Genomic DNA, 12,791 nt, shown 5'->3' with positions numbered 1-12,791 from the left:
TTTGTGTTTTTTAATTTCGAGAGATGATTGAATGTCGAATGCAGCTTCGAAGAAAAATAATCCATCACTTTAGTCAAAATGTTTTATTGTTCAAAAATCATATTTACAGATTGTTCCAGGACTAATGACACAGAATAAGATGTGATCACTTACAGATGATAAAGACAAGATAAATCTCATCTTTGCTCTGCAGATGTTTGCATGTGTTGTTAAAATTCACTCTGTTCCAGGTCAAATATTACGGATCAGCAGTTTCATTTCAAACAACAACCTTATGAAAACATGATAATGCAGGTTTATGATCCAGGTTTGTGCATTGATTTCCTACTGACACTCTAAAATCTAGTCAAACTTTAAGCTGGATGTAATGATTATAAGATCAGAGAGGCTTCAAGTAGAAGAAGACAACTAAATATTATAAATATAAAAGTTAGGAAAGCATTTAGGATTCACGAGTTATTGACATACTAAGATACTTCTTTGGGACATTGCCAGCAGCTGCTATCTGTTATATAAAAATACTGACAGTATGTTAATGTTAAAGTTAATGTTTGCATAAAGCAAAAAAAAAAAAAAAAAAAAAAAAATCTAATTTTGAACGCTTCAAACTTCTTTGGGATATTTGCTGTATGTCTTTTGTGATCTTTGTTTTGGAGTCATTTTGTCTCTGCAGGTGTTAAATGAAATTAATGTTTCAATACCAAATAATATAAAACAAGTTTTAACTTGTACACACCTTGGTGAAAAAAACAACATCAAATTGGTAGATTTAAGGTAAAACATCAAGGCAGAATAAAAAAGATCATCATCATCATCTAAAGTTAAACCTAAACGTCACTCACTCACTCTCTCTAGGGTATTAATCATATAAAAATACTGACAAAATCATAACAAAAATGTCTCTCAAGATATTAAAATGGTATTAAAATATTCTCAGCCAGTTTAAGTATGAAACATATAAAGGTCACATGACCGTACACTGTATCTACGAGACCAAAATACCAAAATAGCTCATGTTCCAGAGAAGATGTTGTATCGAGAAGCTCTGAGTCATAAATTACAGATGAAATGTCTTTACACCGTCCATCTGCACCACCCGCACCCATCAACACACCCTCCAGCTGCCTGTCGCTTACTGGGTTACAGAAGCACGAGGGGAAGCTATCTATACAGCACACACACACACACACACACACGCACACGCACACACACACACACACACACACACACACACACACACTCTAGAAGTTGAGGTTTTTCGGGACCTCCCAGGGGAAATCCTTCCTGCCAAAGTGTCCGTAGCAGGCCGTCTTCTGGTAGATCGGTCTCTTCAGGTCCAGGTCTCTGCAGCACAATCAACCATGAGAATACATCAACACGCCCCACAGTGATCGTATTACTTACAACAAGACAGCAGCTGCAGTATGATGAGCGTAACGCTGACCTGACGATGACGCCGGGCCTCAGGTCGAAGTTTCTCTTGACGATCTGCAGCAGCTCCTTCTCGCTCCTCTGAGAGGAGCCGTAGGTGAACAGGGAGACGGACAGAGGCTGGGCAACTCCGATCGCATACGCCACCTAATATAAATACAGAAGAGAGGGTTTCATCTTAAGGATCTTTATTTTAGATTCTGTTAAAGGGTGTTATAAAGCTGCATTGCCTCCAGTGACGCCACTGAGTTGCATTGTGGGAAATGTAGGTACCAGGTTGTGGACAGTTTAAAAAAAAAGGTAAAAATTAATACAGGAGAACCAGAGATATCACCTGATTTATGCCTTTTATTCTTCTTCTTTCACAAAACCTGGCGCCTACATTACCCACAATGCAACTTAGCCTCTGAGTGACCTCACATAATGAATGTAAATTAATATAAAGTGGGAGTTATTAAAGTTAATATAAAAAAGGAGGAGGAAGATGCACACTGAACATCACAGCACAGATTTTTTTGGTTTGTTGATTTTTATTTTATTTTGAAGTTATATCCTCCACTTCCTGTCTTTGTCTGTTGTCCCGCCCTTTCTCTGTCTACACCTGTGTCTCGTTAGCTAACCACCCCCCTGTGTATTTAAGCTTGTGTTTTCTTTTTTATTATTGTTTACCATTTTGCGTATCTCTGACACTTAGACATTTTAGATTTGTTTGTTGATGATTTCTTTATTTTGTAATGATTCATCTGTAACGTTGATCTGACCTGCACCAGAACCCTCCTGCACAGTTTGGCCTTCACCAGAGACTTCGCCACCCAGCGGGCAGCGTAGGCAGCCGAGCGGTCCACCTTGGTGTAGTCCTTCCCGGAGAAAGCTCCGCCCCCGTGAGCCCCCCAGCCTCCGTATGTGTCGACGATGATCTTCCTGCCCGTCACTCCGGCGTCGCCCTGACGGAGAATCACACAAACATTCAAATAATTAAATCAGCAAACTTGTAGACAGTCCTCGTAAAACACATAAGAAAGAACATTAAGAATCAAGTGTTTCTGAATATTTGACGTCTTCATCCTTTCGTTAAAGGACGCTCACGTCTACCCCGACACTTTGAGACGTTTACCTGTGGTCCACCGATGACGAAGCGTCCGCTGGGCTGCAGGTGGTAGATGGTGTTCTCGTCCAGGTACCTCGAGGGGACCACGGCCTTGATGACCTCCTGCAGGACCGTCTTCTGCTCCTCCAGGCTCACGTACTCGTCGTGCTGCACCGAGATCACCACGGAGTGAACCCGCTTTGGGATCACAGCTCCGTTCTCCTGGGTGTAATGAACCGTCACCTGAAGGAGAGAAGTTCAGTGTATTTACTGTAAATATGTGAGAGATTTTCAGCAGTATTACACTTTTTTCATTTGGTCTTTTGCAGATGAGTGAACCCGAGTCTTGATGTGTTGAGTGAGCTCAAAGGACCGATATGCTTAAACTGTTATGTGGGTTCCTGGAAAGGCGTCTCCCAGCTCAGATGTTATATACCAGCTGTGTGCTCTGCTGGTAAGCACATTTCAGAGGTCACTATCAGCGTCACACCTACATGTGAGTAACCGTAAATACATCAAGAAATACTGACTTTAATCAACTCACTGCAAACCACTTTATCTATGAATTTATAGGTGTTTTCATCCATTTTTATTTCTATAAACTAATGGAGCGACGCCAGCGAGCTAAGTCAGGAAGGCAACTTGAGCCTCACTGACGGACACTCGACACGCCCCACTCGGAGTCTAGACGTCAAATCTATCAATGTTTTGTTGCTCTAATAAACATTTAAAACTTGAGTTGTCTGACAGAAATCTTATATTTATGGCTCCCAAAAAGTTTGGACGCCATGTAAAACATAAATAAAGCAGAATGTTATAATTTACTAATCATTTTTTCACATTTACTGACTTGGAAACCGTACAAAGACAATAAATTAAATGTTTTTTTGATAATTATTTGTTTATTCTGAGTTTGATGACAGCAACATGTTTCAACCAAGGTGGGACAGTGTGATAATTATGAACTGAAAAGTAAGAAGTGATTTTCATGTCTGACGTTAAAGTCCCACCTGCGTCTTGGAGTCCGGTCGGAGCCAGGGGACCGACCTGTTGCGTCTCAGTTCGGCCATCTTGGCGTTGAGTTTGTGGGCGAGAACGACGGTGAGCGGCATGAACTCTTCAGTCTCATCTGTGGCGTATCCAAACATCAGACCCTGTCAGGACACAACCAGCAGGATTAGAAACTAATACACTATGATGTCATCAATAGTTTGAAGTACTTTACTGATGCATTTTATTTTATTTAGCATGTTAAGTATAAATTGTTGCAGGACTTTTAGTTGAAAGTCTTTTTTAACTGTATTCAGGAAAAGAGTTGGACTCTTGCTTTGATGGTTTTCAGTCTTTTTGAGCATTTCTGTGATTAACAACATAAAGTTCTTCAAATCTGAATTTGAAGGACAGTATTTGTTGTTTTTTCCAGCTGACCTGATCTCCGGCTCCGATGTCATCCTCCACACGATCGACGTGAACTCCCTGAGCGATATCAGGCGACTGCTGCTCGAGGGCCACCAGCACGTTACAGGTCTTATAATCAAAACCTGAACACTCACAGGAAGAGATGAGGAGGAGACAGTAATGAGGATTAAACTCATTAATTCATATTGTTTGGTTCATGTTTATGCAGGAGATGAAGGTGAAGGTAGCTCGACTGACGCCACGGGATGTTCTGGGACATTTTGGCTATTTTTCACCCGATGTCAGACTCCATCCTTGATCGTGGCGACCAAAACAGGTATTTAGAAACAAACCATGATGTTTTCTGAACCCTAACCAAATGTTTTTTTGTGACTTAACCTAACCAGAGCATAAGCACAGCGTTGCGACAAGAGAGAAAACTTTAACAATCACAGAAACAGACTGGTGCTTTTGCAGAAACGTACTTGGCTAACATTTATTCTGGTGATTGAGTCGGGTTCCTCTCACCTTTGTCCGAGCTGTCGTAGCCGATGTCTCTGATGGTTTCTCTCACCACCCTCTGGTAGTCCACGTTGGCTCGGGACGTGATCTCACCACAGAGCAGCACCATGCCCGTCTTACACACCGTCTCTGTTTCAACACACAAGAATCAGACTAGCTGCTCACCACGTTTATTCCTGACTAACAGACTCCTGAAACAATCTAATTTAAAGGCATCGAGTTGATCTTCCTCCTTTTTTTCTTTTATTCATTCATTGTTTGGAGTAAAAGGGAAATTAGGATGTTCTGTTGGGAATGTGAGATGTCAGCTCCAGAAATGTAAAGAAACAATAAAGCTGTCATGTCGCTTTGTTAAACTTTTCTTTCCGCAGGCTGACAGGATGACGTTCTCACTCACCACAGGCCACTTTAGCGTCAGGATCCTGCCTCAGGTGAGCGTCCAGCACAGCGTCGCTGATCTGGTCGCAGATTTTATCTGGAAAACGAGATTCACGCACATCACTCTGTGGATCAGTGTGTGTTTCCTTATGTGACCTCCTGTTGATGGTCACATTCCTCATCTGGGCAGAGCCTGAAATATCAGATCAGGTTTCTTCTTCTCCACTACTGTACACGTCATTCCTGTCCGGAGCTGCAGCCCTATGAATAGATCTGGCATCGGCTGATGACACGGTACACTGTAACTGAGCGACACGCTCATTCATCAGCTGCTGCGCTGAAGCACGTTAACGTTTTATATCTTTCACTGACAGTCCACCATGTTTCACAAAGGCAGTGTTTGAACTGTCCTCTGGAGCACAGTGCAACAGAGTCCAGTGAGACTTGTGGTTTCAGCATTACTGACAGATTATATCCACATAATGAACGTTTTAAGACTGAGTGGTGACTGAGCGCTGCTAATTTAGGTGTCAGGATCACATCAGTCCAGCTCTCAGATCTTTGGCTTCCTGTCAACAGACTGGCCGCTGATTGAAGGATTTACAGCAGAGATGCATTAAAGATCCGTTGCTGCCGTTTGTTATGAACTGCACAGGTGTTTTGGGACGTATCTGCAACTGCAACCTAAATATTTCCTCTTGCCTGCAGGAGACAGTGATGTTCTTGTTGCCATGTTTTGTTTCCACGTGTGAAAAAAATCTGTAACACAATAGTCATTCATATGTGAAAATGCTTAAATATTCACACGTGAAGACGCAGATTGCACGTGTAACATTTTGTTTCCACGCTTGTCGATTCTCTTTCGACGTGTGAAGAAACGAAAATGAAGCAGTTGCGTATGAAGTTCTATCGTCCTCGTGAGAAACGAGGCCGATCACATCTGATAAACATAATTCACATTTTAGTTGACGAGTGAAAATATATTAAATCCACATATTAATCAGGATTTTTCACACAGTTCAGTTAACTCAAACTTTTAAAAGCTTTGGGAGAAAGTTGTGTTTTTAAGTTGGACTGATTTAAAGCTGCAGAGTTCAACCTGCACTGAAATCTAAGCATCACATGCAGCTGCAGTGAAAGTTTTCTCTTCGGTATAATGTTGAAAAATGTGTCGATATAAGTCTGTAAAGTTCAGGATTTGCTCTGAATATTTCACAGTTGCATCCGCAAATACAAAATAACACCATAAAATCTGAGCTGTGCGGCTCCTCAAACTGCTTTTTCTGGTACGCTGCCTCCGTGCAGCGCTCAGGATTCTGCACATTCCTCAAAGTCATCAATGATCAGTGAAACATAAAAATGTCCAACACGTGAAAGTGAGTCCTCTACTCACCGGGGTGTCCCTCTCCCACGGACTCAGAGGTAAACATGAAGGACCCGTCCTGCGGAGCGTGCTCGTAGGTCCCGTTCATTTTGTCCTCTCAGAGCCGTGAGCTGATGGAGACGTCAGGAGTGATTTTGTCCTTGTGTTTGTTGTCAGTTTGCAGCGTAAGAAGGATGGACAGAGTGTGTGTCTGCGGTCTGATCTCACGGTGCCCGGGCAGTGCAGCCGGGTAACTCTGTGCTATATAAGGCAAAGACAACATACACTCCTGCACACACACACTCACTCACACACACACACACACATGGGGGAGGGTGCCATGTGAACCAGTGGGTCAGACCATTCAGAGAGGAGAGAGGGGAGAGTGGGATTCCTTTTTTTTTTTTTATTCTTCTTAGGGACACTTTGTTTTTACTGCTCCTCTGCTGAGAGCTCGCAGTTTGTCAGAACGTGGACTCTTCAAACTCGCGGCCCACTGATGGTCACACCGCTCGTCTTGAATCATGCAGCAGAGCGCTGAGGTTCTTTGAAGCGCCTCATTCATGCCTGCTCTTTGTTTCTTTGTACCTGGGGGCCCCTGAGGTCCGTGACGGGGCCGTCTGTGGCTGTATACACAGAGAGAGCTGCTGCTGCCAACTGGACGGTTTTCACAGCTCAGATATGAAGTGACGCCGGGAACACGAGCGCTCAGGTCTGCTGTCAGAGCTGCTCTCTTAATTAGTTTGAATTAAAGTATATTTATAGACACCTGCATCTGGAAACAGCTGGAAGTGACGAACAGCATCAGCTGTGTCAGTTATGTGAGTTAAATGAAACAGAAAATTAGATACACATTGTTTTTTTAATCACGGTCCAAGTAAGAAACTGAAAAACAGTCTTTATTTTAACCCCTTGTTTCACATTCATGACTTGTGACTTGTTACACACTACAATGTTGCTGTAAGTTGATAAAAAAAGGTATTTTAAAGTGTTTATCGGACTCAAAAACAACTTTAACTAGTTCCTGTGCAGCATCCATAACTCTGTGCTTGAGTATAAATAAGTCAAAGTGAGTAAAACTTTATTTACAAGGTGCAAACATTTAGGAAAAGAAAGTTGAAATGGAAAACAAATATGAGAAAGCCAATAAAAAAACATGCTCAAAACTACATTATGATATGTTATAAACAATTTATCACATGTTTATTATCTGCTAGTGGATGATAAAAGTCCATCTTTGGTCCAAATATGCTAAAATAATAAAAAGGAACTGTGGAAATTAAATCTTTTTCTTTTCATTCTGTAAAGTTTATTAAAACGTTTGATGATATTTTATGTTTGAATGTGACATTTCAACCACTAGATGTCAGCCTGGTGCACAAACACTGTTTGTACTTCTTCTGTCTTTAGTAATGTGACATTATTCACTGGACAAACCTGCGTGAATAGTCAAACAAAAACACACATTCAGCAGAAATAATTGGACGTTTGGACACATACTTCAAATGTAACACATTTCAGCAAATAACACTGTAAGTAAAGAAGACAATAAGCTAAAATGACTCAATAAATGAACTGTTTCCTGCAGGTATTTAGAAGAAATCTGAGGGAGTTTCTCTTATTTTGACCTCAGGGGATGAATTCTTGCGTTGGAAGGTTGACGACGTTAGTTTTCACCTCAGGCCACCATTTTCTCACCGTCCTCTGGATTTCTTTTTGCACCTCGGAGACAAATAATATATATTTTTAATGCTGTTAATGATGACAAACCTGAGACTGAACTAGTTTACAAACGTAGCTCACCTCTCCGTTTAGAAAGCAGTACAGCAGAGCAACGATAAAACCCTGCAGCAACACGACAAATCAAAGTTAGGCGACTGTAGTTACATCATATCTCTCAGAGCTTCAGTGAATCAGCATTTGATTAACTAGTCGAATGTTGGAAAATGAATCTGCACTTGTTATGATGATTGTTTCATAGTTCCAGCCTCTCAAATGTGAGGATTTACTGTTTTTTCTGTGCTATAAACTGAATAACTTTGGATTTTAGACCATTGACAGGAGATTTTAAGGTATTAGAAGACATCTCCTTGAATTATAACAAGCAATTTTCATTATTTTCTTGAATTTCAGCAGATTAACCGATAAGAGAAATCATCTTTTGTTGATCTTAAAGTTCCAGCAACACTTATTAGGACACTAACTGACCGACTCATGACTCTTTCTGGTGGCTGGTGTGACAGTTTCTGTTACCTGGAAGGATCCTAAAACTAACTCGAGGTAGAGTCGAGGCTTCACGCCGACGTGTTCTGGAAACAGAGCGAACACCACGTAGTGCAGACCGAACAGAGGGACGAGCAGCAGAGTGGAGCGGACGAGCGTCCTGCAGAGGGCGGCAGAGGACAGGAAGGTCACAGACTGACAGGAAGAGATGGATAAAGAAACAGGTGAGTCGGAGCTCACCTGTACGGCTGTGGCTCGGTTTGCATCACGTGTGTGGACTTTGTCTTCTGGACGATGATCCGGCTGATGTTCAGGAAGATGGCAAAGTTTGTCTGCGGGTCAAATCACACACAGATGACACTAAAACTGGTGTTTCCTGAATGTTTACGATGATCACACTGTTTAGTTTTGGCGATCCAGGTGAAGAGATGAAGTGTGCTCACAAAGATAGAGAGCAGGATGGGAGTCTTGATTATCCACCACAGACGGCTCTCCAGGTCGTCCCAACACCTGCACACACACGCAGAAGTATTATCACTACATGGAAATATCTAAGTATTGATTGATATAGTGACAGAAGACTCACCCCTCATCATCAAACTGTTTTTTCAGCAGGATCCAGATCACAACAATCACCGACGGAGCTCCTGCAACATCAGAGAGGTAAGATGAAGACCAGTACAGGTGATGACACCTGAACACGTGTAAACACAGGACGCACCCCAGCCGACGGCGGCGTAGATCCAGAGGAGCTTCCCGACGTGAGTGAAGGTGAAGAGCAGCAGCGTCTGCAGGTACAGAGCCTCCACCAGCAGCCAGGAGAAGTTCAGCAGAACGCACCAGTGGAAGAACGACACCGCGGCCTTACACCCGAGCTGAGATCAGAAACAAACGACACAAAGTGAGTGTTTGTCCAACACAATGATCATTCTAATGGAAGAAACAAATCTGCATTTTTACAGCAGGATACTGAAGATTTGGTGCTTATGTTCCTAAATAAATTCATATTTAACCGTGTAACCGTGCTTCAAAAATCTAAGTTCGAAATCATGTTTTGGAGGGTCCGTTTGTCAATGCCTTGTATGATTACACACGATGATTTATATTGTTAAAAGCTGGAAGAATTAGTCCTCATTGTTGGTCTATCAACAGAAAAATAATCAACAGCTATTACGATGATCATTTAAAAGATCAAATCAAGAAAAAATGCCAACATTTGCTGGTTCCTGTGGTGATTTAGTGTTTGGTGATACAAACTGTTAATTGTTGACTTCTTGCATGACAGTGAACAAAAGAATGGTCAATTATCAAAGAGGAACTTTTGATAATTGATCAAACTTTTCAGTCATTCATCAAGAAAAAATAGAGAAAAAAGTTACAATTTCTCAGATTCTAGTTTACAAAATAAGAACATTTAAAACTTCTACTGATGAAGGTGCAATATATATATGAATTGTAGTTTGAAAATACTTTAATTAACAAAAAATATCAACAGAATGTGACGAAACATCAGTTGATGATTCAGCAGCATCAGTTAGCATCAGTTAGCGGTTACGCTGATGACGTGCTGCTGAGTGGCAGCTGGCCCGCTCTTTAACTAAACAACTTTTTGGGACTTTTCCGAGACAAAACAAGACTTTTGTAGACATCAACCTAGTCTCTGGGAAGATTAAACATTTTAAAGAATAAACAATTAGGTGATTTATCTAAAAACAAAAGAAAATGTTCATTAGCTGCAGCCCTGATTTATTAATAAATGTATAGCAGTCGCGTCCACGCTGTGCTGCAGCCTCACCGTGGACACGGTGCAGTGGTCCGTGCTTCGGTCTGCAAACAGCACTGAATCTTTGATGAACACACACAGACTCCTGAGGATTAAGGTCGCGAACAGGTGGAGGTGGATGTAGTTGCGTGTGCAGAGCAGCTTCCTGAGAGGAATATTGAGAAAACGGAGATGGATGAAAACATCTCACAGGTTCAGTCTTTTATCCATCAGTTTGACAGAAACATTTCATCATAAAATATCATCATTTTCTTTCTCTACTGAAGAGTTTCCCGATGTCGACGTGATCCGACCTGAAGCAGCAGAAAACCAGACCAGCGATGAGCAGAGCAGCCAGAGAGACTCCGTATCCGACGCTGTAGATCAGCTTCAGAGTATCAAAGTGATTTTTCTGGAGCAAAACATGAAATATTTATCAGTCCGAGGCATCAAGAAGCCACATCCTCGGTAGGAATCTTAGCCGAAGTGGGTTGAACCTCGCAGTAAAGCTCACTGTACCTCCGTCCTCATCTCCTCGTCTCCATCAGAAGCTTCAGAGTAACAGGCTTCGTAATAGGGCACGCTGGGTTTACTCCACCCTCGCACTGTGCAGCTCCGTGTGATGAGAGCTGGAGACAATGATTCAAAAACACTGAAGGAAAGAGATCAAACTGCAGCCGAGACCTGAGTCATATATACGTATTTAATTGTGACATTAAACTTGTAATAACAGCAGAAACAGACGCGTCCATCATTATCTTATAAAGTTGGTGTGCTGAACATTATTTTATGAGTGAATAAACAAGCTGCTCTCAGAGGAAAATAAGATCCACTGTTTGAAGCTAGAAGGGTGGCAGGGTCCGCCACATATAAACAAAGCACAACAGTAGGAAATCGTGTCGTCCTTTAAGATCAGTTTGTTTATTCAGTCATGAAAACAAAGAGAGTTTGTTTACTGTGTTTTCCTCTTCTGATTAATATTTCTTCCCCCAAAACAAAATACATGCACCTTTAAGGTTGATCTTAATATTCAAATACTTTTAATCTCTCTCTCTTTTCTCTGAGTCTGACATGTGATGATATTTACCTGGAGGAGTTTGAGGCTTCAGCAGCAGCAGAGGACAGAGGACGGAGACGATCTGTCCTTCAGAGGCAGCCGGCCAGCAGCTCACTCCGTCCCACTCCATCACACAACCTGAGAATAAACCCTTCATCAGTTCATTCGAAGATGTACCTATAGATATATATATAATTTGATCTGACGTTGCAGTCTACCTGTCGTTGTGTTGCTGCTGGATCGTGACGCTGCAGCGCTGATCTTCAGTTTGCACTCAGTTTCTTTCTCTCGCAGATGAAGAACAATCGAACACTCTGGATGAGTCGACGTCACCTGACAGACAAACGCAGCTTCATTTCATTCGTGTCACATCATAGTTTTAATCCTTAGTTTTCCTAAACTTACAAACTAAAACACAGAGACAACTGCAAGAATTCATGAATACATTTGTGGAGGATTAATGACAACTGACTACATTAAAGACTGTGATTCGTATGTTGAAGAAAAACGTCCACAGATTTGTTTCTGATTGAGGAAAAAACATAAAAATCTGTAAAGCCATGCGGCTACACGTTATCAAAAATCTTGATTTCACATATTTATTTTGCTTTTTGTTAAGTTATGTGTTAAATTTGTGCTGTAGCCTCAGACTGTAACTCAGAGAGAACTTTAAGCGCTTTAAATGAAAATATAAACTTCCCCTGTAGACATTCATGAACTTACCAGGTATCTGGTGATGATCAGGATGTAAATGGCTGCAGCGGTCAGACTTGAGTTCATCGTTTCAATCTTTAAAAAGAGGAAACGTGTGAAGCGTCGCTCTGCGTTCAACAGAAGTTTTGCTGAACATTTAAGAAAAATCTGTTACTAAAGGTTTGGTTAGTTTCCTCTTCAGGGTCGTGAGCTGCCTCCTCCTCCTCCTCCTCCATGAAGCTGGATGTGAACGAGATGAAGACGAGAGAACAAAACATAAAAGCATGACCTCACCTGAGCAGCAGGAGGTAAAACAGACATTTTTATCCTTTTTATCCGCTGTATAATTCATGCTGCACACTGTTGACATGCTTGTTGGGCCGGCTGAACGTCCAACATGTGCTGCATGTGGATCTGTTTTATTTCATCTCGTGGTAAACGTGTTTTGTACAACCGAACAATCCTTCAACAGCAGGAGTCACCATGAAATATTCAGATACGAAACATCGGAATCAAACGAGGAGAAAACTGCAGTAACACAAAGGATGTGTGGTGTTAAACTGATGCTTCACCGTGAGGTCATGATGAACAAAGCAAATATAATCTGTTAAAACATTTGAACCCTCAAAGTTACATGTTTCTCTCACATTGTGAACATCATATCTTTGTATGAAGCCGATCTCATAAACAGAAACTCTCAAACTGTTAGCAGAACATGGAAATACTCACACAAATACCTGAGAATCTTAATCAAATACAGTTCTTGAGTAAATGTGGTTATAAATAGTTGTTTTAAAGATGACTTCCTGCAGCAGGTTGACTGTCTGAGGACGAGGAGGCTGAAATGTCTCCCTCTGGTGTTTCATGTCAGACTTAC

General features: G+C 41.5%; 2 protein-coding genes and 1 long non-coding RNA gene across 4 annotated transcripts; 1 reads left to right on the top strand and 2 right to left on the bottom strand.

The window, feature by feature from the left end:
* Positions 1-68: 68 nt before the first annotated feature.
* On the bottom strand, positions 69-6,477 carry LOC115571617 (S-adenosylmethionine synthase-like). Its single transcript, XM_030401096.1, has 9 exons — positions 6,210-6,477; positions 4,836-4,913; positions 4,445-4,567; positions 3,947-4,059; positions 3,529-3,672; positions 2,546-2,761; positions 2,193-2,375; positions 1,445-1,578; positions 69-1,344 (listed from the first exon to the last, which is right to left on the bottom strand). Exons 1-9 carry the CDS (start codon positions 6,286-6,288, stop codon positions 1,242-1,244), a joined length of 1,173 nt encoding a protein of 390 aa, XP_030256956.1. The 5' UTR covers positions 6,289-6,477; the 3' UTR covers positions 69-1,241.
* A 208-nt stretch (positions 6,478-6,685) lies between these two features.
* Positions 6,686-12,152, bottom strand: ghrhr2 (growth hormone releasing hormone receptor 2). Of its 2 annotated transcripts, XM_030401463.1 has the most exons (14): positions 11,945-12,152; positions 11,440-11,554; positions 11,252-11,359; positions 10,684-10,793; positions 10,479-10,576; positions 10,198-10,330; positions 9,124-9,277; positions 8,989-9,049; positions 8,846-8,912; positions 8,643-8,734; positions 8,433-8,562; positions 7,983-8,024; positions 7,808-7,901; positions 6,686-7,616 (listed from the first exon to the last, which is right to left on the bottom strand). In XM_030401463.1, the coding sequence occupies exons 1-13, from the start codon at positions 11,999-12,001 to the stop codon at positions 7,809-7,811; spliced, it is 1,260 nt and encodes a 419-aa protein (XP_030257323.1). In that variant the 5' UTR covers positions 12,002-12,152; the 3' UTR covers positions 6,686-7,616; position 7,808. The 2 variants fall into 2 exon arrangements, with proteins under 2 accessions (XP_030257323.1, XP_030257322.1); XM_030401462.1 differs by having other exon boundaries at positions 6,686-7,901.
* Positions 9,180-10,903, top strand: LOC115571827 (uncharacterized). The gene is made up of 2 exons (XR_003981987.1): positions 9,180-9,303; positions 10,452-10,903. It is a non-coding gene; the product is annotated as an uncharacterized LOC115571827 (long non-coding RNA).
* Positions 12,153-12,791: the final 639 nt, after the last annotated feature.

Source organism: Sparus aurata, chromosome 20, assembly GCF_900880675.1.
Source record: "Sparus aurata chromosome 20, fSpaAur1.1, whole genome shotgun sequence".
Lineage (NCBI taxonomy): Eukaryota > Metazoa > Chordata > Actinopteri > Spariformes > Sparidae > Sparus > Sparus aurata.
This window is presented reverse-complemented; position numbering and strand designations above follow the sequence as displayed.